Source organism: Nanorana parkeri, unplaced genomic scaffold (assembly GCF_000935625.1).
Source record: "Nanorana parkeri isolate BGI_ZX_2015 unplaced genomic scaffold, ASM93562v1 scaffold24, whole genome shotgun sequence".
NCBI lineage: Eukaryota > Metazoa > Chordata > Amphibia > Anura > Dicroglossidae > Nanorana > Nanorana parkeri.
The window spans coordinates 469,855-474,800 of NW_017306292.1; the positions used below are offsets into that span (position 1 = coordinate 469,855).

The following is a 4,946-nucleotide window of genomic DNA, read 5'->3' on the forward strand; positions in this document are numbered from 1 at the left end:
TTTTATTCTTTCTTTTCCAAATTGTATATTAGGCAGTAGACTTGTGCATTCGGATTCAGACGAACCTGCAAATCGTCCGAATCCGAATGAACTAAATAATATATGTATACAAAAAACATATTCGGGCACATAATAATTTGTTAACAGCGGCCATATTGGTCACTGGCGCATTCTGCACATACGTGCCGCCATCTTGGAGGCAGGGCGTATGATGTCTTATGATAGTATGGGCACCTCCATCTTGGTGTACACCAAGATCTACACCAAGATGGTTCTTTTCTTTACATATGCTGTTTGGGATTGGAGGTTCGTTTCATTTCACAAAACACATTAAAATGCTTTTATTTTTAGTTAATTTTGTCCAAAATAAATCTTTTTCATTTGCATATGTCTATTAGGCAGTAAGCACAAAAATGAATTAATAGTTGATCTGCTGGCAGGTCCATCTTAAAATTTGCTTTATTAAAATGTAGTTAATGGATTATTATAATTGAAAGCAGGCCTTGTTACATCATTTTATGTTTTAAAATGCTACGGGAATAGATACTTCTTACATACTAATTGTTTTGGCATATTCTAAATTATTCCCTTTGATGGTGTGGGGGTGGGTCTCCCTATGTGCGAAGGTGTGAAGGTGTCAGAATAATATTCCAGGTAGGTGGGGGGGGGGAAGTCTGAGCTTAATCGTTAGTGCCACAGTTCCATAGCAAATGCCTACGCAGCCACAGAAAGAGAAAGAGGTGCAGACAGTTTCAAAGCAGCGAAGTAAATTAGTAACTGCAGTTTGTGAAGACAAATAATGAGACTTTACAAAGTATTTGTAGTAACCAGAGAAAGTGAAAGTAAAAACTTCATTTGTGCTCTCTATCTATCTATCTATCTATCTATCTATCTATCTATCTATCTATCTATCTATCTATCTATCTATCTATCTATCTGTGTTCAGGATCTTGCCGCACTAGCCTAACCGCCTGTCTAAATGAGCCCTAAATGTGCTTCTGTTGTTTTGTTATTTTATTTGGCAGCCAACATAGCAAAAGATTGACTGGAACATTACAGCTCATTGCACAATCAGCACTGCCAGAAAAACAATTCTTATATTAAGAAGAATACCAGTAGAACAGTCTTGTAATCTTGAAAAAAACATCTTTAAAGGACAAGGGTAAAATATATAGAAGAGTTATCAAAAGGGAATGAGCCCAGGTTAGTATATCATCCAGCGGTGCAGTAGTTAATAACTTTAAGCCAGCATTGCAGAAGTAATATTGTGCAATTCAGCATAATAGCATAAATACTATCAAGTAACACTGACCATAAACATAAATATAAACAATCAATCGACTGAACGATTGTTTGACCAATAATATAATATAAATATATTTTGACCACTATAGTTTAAAGAAATCTTCTTTAAAGATCCTCAGAGATCTTCCTGATAATGCAGGCGCAAGTTCCTGCTAAACGCATAGACAACCATCAGCAGACCTGGGGTGCTCTGACTGGCATCTGGCCCAGCTCCTGGCAACCAGTGACATCACCAAGACACCGGCCATAACATCCCAGGTTGCTAAAAGCTGTGTGGGGAGATGCGTATAGCCCTTACACATCTACCTTGCCGGCTCTTAGTAACCTGGGACACTGTGGATGGAAGGGGGGGTATGGCATTGTGCAGCAGAGCGGCCATTATACAACAAACATGCCGCTCTGCTTGCTGCCCACAGCCTGCCACCGACGTAAGGCATATAGCAGATCAAAATTGTTCCCAGCCTTCCCTGTCAGTATGCCTTACGTCGTGTGCATTTACTGTTCTGCTATAAGCTCATGGTCGACCTTTAGCGGCCATGAACTTATATTAGAATGGTTCCCCTGACGGTCCCTTAATAGTTGTTATCAGCGGCCGCCAATGACAGCTATTAACAAAAATTATACTATGTAGTATACATAGTATTTGAGGTTGAATAAAGACACAGGTCCATCAAGTTCAACCTTGTGTGTCTGTGTGTGATTGTGCATGTGTATGTGTGTGTACATGAGTGTCTGTGTGGTCTAGTTTTTAAGAGTACCTGTACCCCTGTATGTTGCAGTCTCTGAGGAAGGTAACTAAAGCTTTTTAAATGATTCAATACTCTAAGCTTATACCACTGCTTGTGGAAGAGAGTTCCAGACTTTAACCGCTCTAACTGGAAAAAGCCCCTACGCCCCTGTTTTAGGTGGTGGCAGGGGCGGACTGGGCCAGGGGGCAGGGTGGCAATTGCCCCCCGAAAGAAAATTTTAAAACAAAATCTGGGGACATTTTATCCAGCAGATGTTTCATTGCTTTCTTGTCAGAGAGAAACTTCTCTGGTTCAGACATCATAGAGTACCGCATGAGGGTATACATGTTTGGCAACAGCCCTTCTCCTGCAGTTGCTATCTATGGACTTAGATGTTTTGCTCAAGAAGGTGAGTCTGAGTATGGCTCAGATGCTAGACAATTAATAGAAAAAGACTTTTATGTGGATGACTGCTTAAAATCTTTACCTTCCAATGAGTTTGCAATCAGTCTCAAAAAAGCACAACAGATGCTTGCCTGCTCCAATCTCAGGCTTCACAAGATTGCCTCCAACAGTTAAGAAGCAATGAGAGACTCAGAGGTCTATTCACTAAGCTGCCGGCTATTCAGCTGTTCGGCTATTCACTTCAGGCTGGTACAGCTGATCTCAGCCGTATATCGGCTGAAATCACCCTTACATCGGGTGGCTTCGGGTCGGCCGAAGTGCAGAAGGAGTTCGACTCAGCCGAACCAACATCTGGACTAAGCTGGACCATCTAAGCCGGACCTCCGGCAGGCTACTTGCTGCTGTTCGGTCTATTCTTATAGATGCCGAACAGCAGTGAGTAATTAGCCGGCATTCTGCTCGGTCCCTCTGTGGTACCGAGCAGAACAGAAAAATTTTTGAAATAGCCAATAGGAATCTAGCAATGCATTCTTATGGCCAAAAAGTTTTTTTTTTTCTATTCTGACACGGCTCCGTGTCAGAATAAAGAAAAAAAAAAGAAAAAGCAGTGTTTCTCTCCTTGGTGGCCGGGAGCGGGAGACTCCCGGAGCGCCCGGGAGAGTTTGCTATCTGGAGATCAGTGTCCCTGGTTAGCTGTGGAGATGTGTATGGCTCTTACACATCTCCCTGCCCGGCTCTTAGCAACCTGTGACACTCTGGCCGGAAAGGGGGTGGCAGGCTATCTCCAAACATTGTGTAGCTGAGCTTGGAGTGGTGTCTACTTTATAACACACACAGGGACCATGGAGAACAAAAGTAGCCAGCCTCCAGAAGGAAGGACAGTGTCAGCACCAACTCAGAGATGATTTGAGGATTCACAGTTGAGTAATGCACAAGTAAGCTGCATTATTGTTAATAGTTAAGGTACTTGAAGACATTTTTAAGATTCATTTTAAGTTTAGTGTCACTTTAACTTACCTCAAACCTCTACTGAAAGAAATGCAAATGCTGATGTCGGTGATCTCCTTTTCGAAGTCTAAAGTCTTTTAAAGCTAAACTTTTTTAAACCACACTGAAGTGCAGATATTTGCAGTTAATCCAGGAACCCTGGAGTCTGGTTGAATAAAATAGAAAATAGGTTGAGTACTCCAGACAGGCTTATTTTTCATGCTGGAGCTGGGCTTTAATGAGTGTGAAAGTTATCTTTTACTTAGCTGTGCAATAATATTTTCTGCAGTATATATATTGTATCTAAAGTTCTCATTCATGGTAATAATAAAAATCATTTCCCCGGTATCTTAGGTAATACTTCAAAAGCTCTTACAAAACCTGAAGGAAAATAATATGTAATACATATATGTTTATGGCTCAAACACATGCATAGGGTTTCTCTTTAACCTTTAACAGTACAGAAAGCCATTGCTCTTGTTTTCTCTCTTACTCTGCAGTGCTTGTCTATCAGTTTCACCTTAGGGAAATTACTGACTTCTAGAATGTATGAGTCACAGTGGAAGATTAACCAGAAAATGATCATGAAAGCATCATATCCTCATTTTTGTTTATTATGCTCTACTAACTACCTACAGGGGTTGGTAGATTCATACAGCAGGGATCCCCTTTGCTTTCATATAGTGTTACCTTACACAATGAACACAGTGCCCACTCACAGTGCAGGACTGAGAAGCTGGTCCTAGTGGGGATTGCAGCTCTGAGTCACAGTACTGGAAAAGCCCCATTTTGCATTTCTAGCTTTCAATATAGAAAGCAGCAAAACAGCATATTCAGTCCAATCTGTAGATTTCCCTAAAAATTGTTTGTTAGTGTAACTGTAAAAGAAGAAGAAACCAAATTAACATGAGTTTAAAGAGTATCTGTGGTCAAAAAATAAATATTTATATCTTTATTGCATTTCCATCACTTCCATCCCACTCCTAATAACCATATCGATCTAGAAGTTTGTAAACTTACTTATTGAAGATGCCCATAGTGCTCATAGCACTGACAAATTTCACTCACTGCCGCCTCCATCACCGCCGCTGCCGGTCCAGAGATCTGCTGTGCCCGGTGCGGCTGGGACCGGCACATCGACTCTGTCAGTGGAGATCAAAGGGGGTTCAGTACATGATCTCCCTTTGATCTCCTCTCCAGTACCTCAATGCAGGAAGTGATGTATATTACATCACTTCCGCATTTAGTGTCACTCTCCGGCAACAGATGCGGGTGAGAAGCTGCTGAAGCAGATCCCTTATTCATCAGCTTCTCTGGGGGTCCCTAGGTGACCCCTGATGTTTCCATAAAGAGAACCTGTCATGTTTCTTAGCCCCCTATGTGATACCAATAAAGTTAAGTGTAAAAAAAAATTAAGTTTAAAAAAAAATTAAAGCATAAAAAAATAAAGAAGCTTAAAAAAATAGTCACAAATAAAAAAAAATGTAAAATAACACAAAAATGTTTTTAAAGTCCCCCGCA

General features: G+C 40.8%; 1 protein-coding gene across 1 annotated transcript in view; it reads left to right on the forward strand.

Annotated features, from left to right (window-relative positions):
• The first annotated feature begins 211 nt into the window (after positions 1 to 211).
• CHRNA9 (cholinergic receptor nicotinic alpha 9 subunit) overlaps positions 212 to 4,946 on the forward strand; it is a 36,803-nt gene continuing 32,068 nt past the window's right edge. Inside the window, exons 1-2 of the mRNA XM_018564438.1 lie at positions 212 to 306; positions 2,306 to 2,442. Coding sequence (XP_018419940.1) covers positions 212 to 306; positions 2,306 to 2,442 — 232 coding nt within the window. The remainder of the gene's footprint in view (positions 307 to 2,305; positions 2,443 to 4,946) is intronic.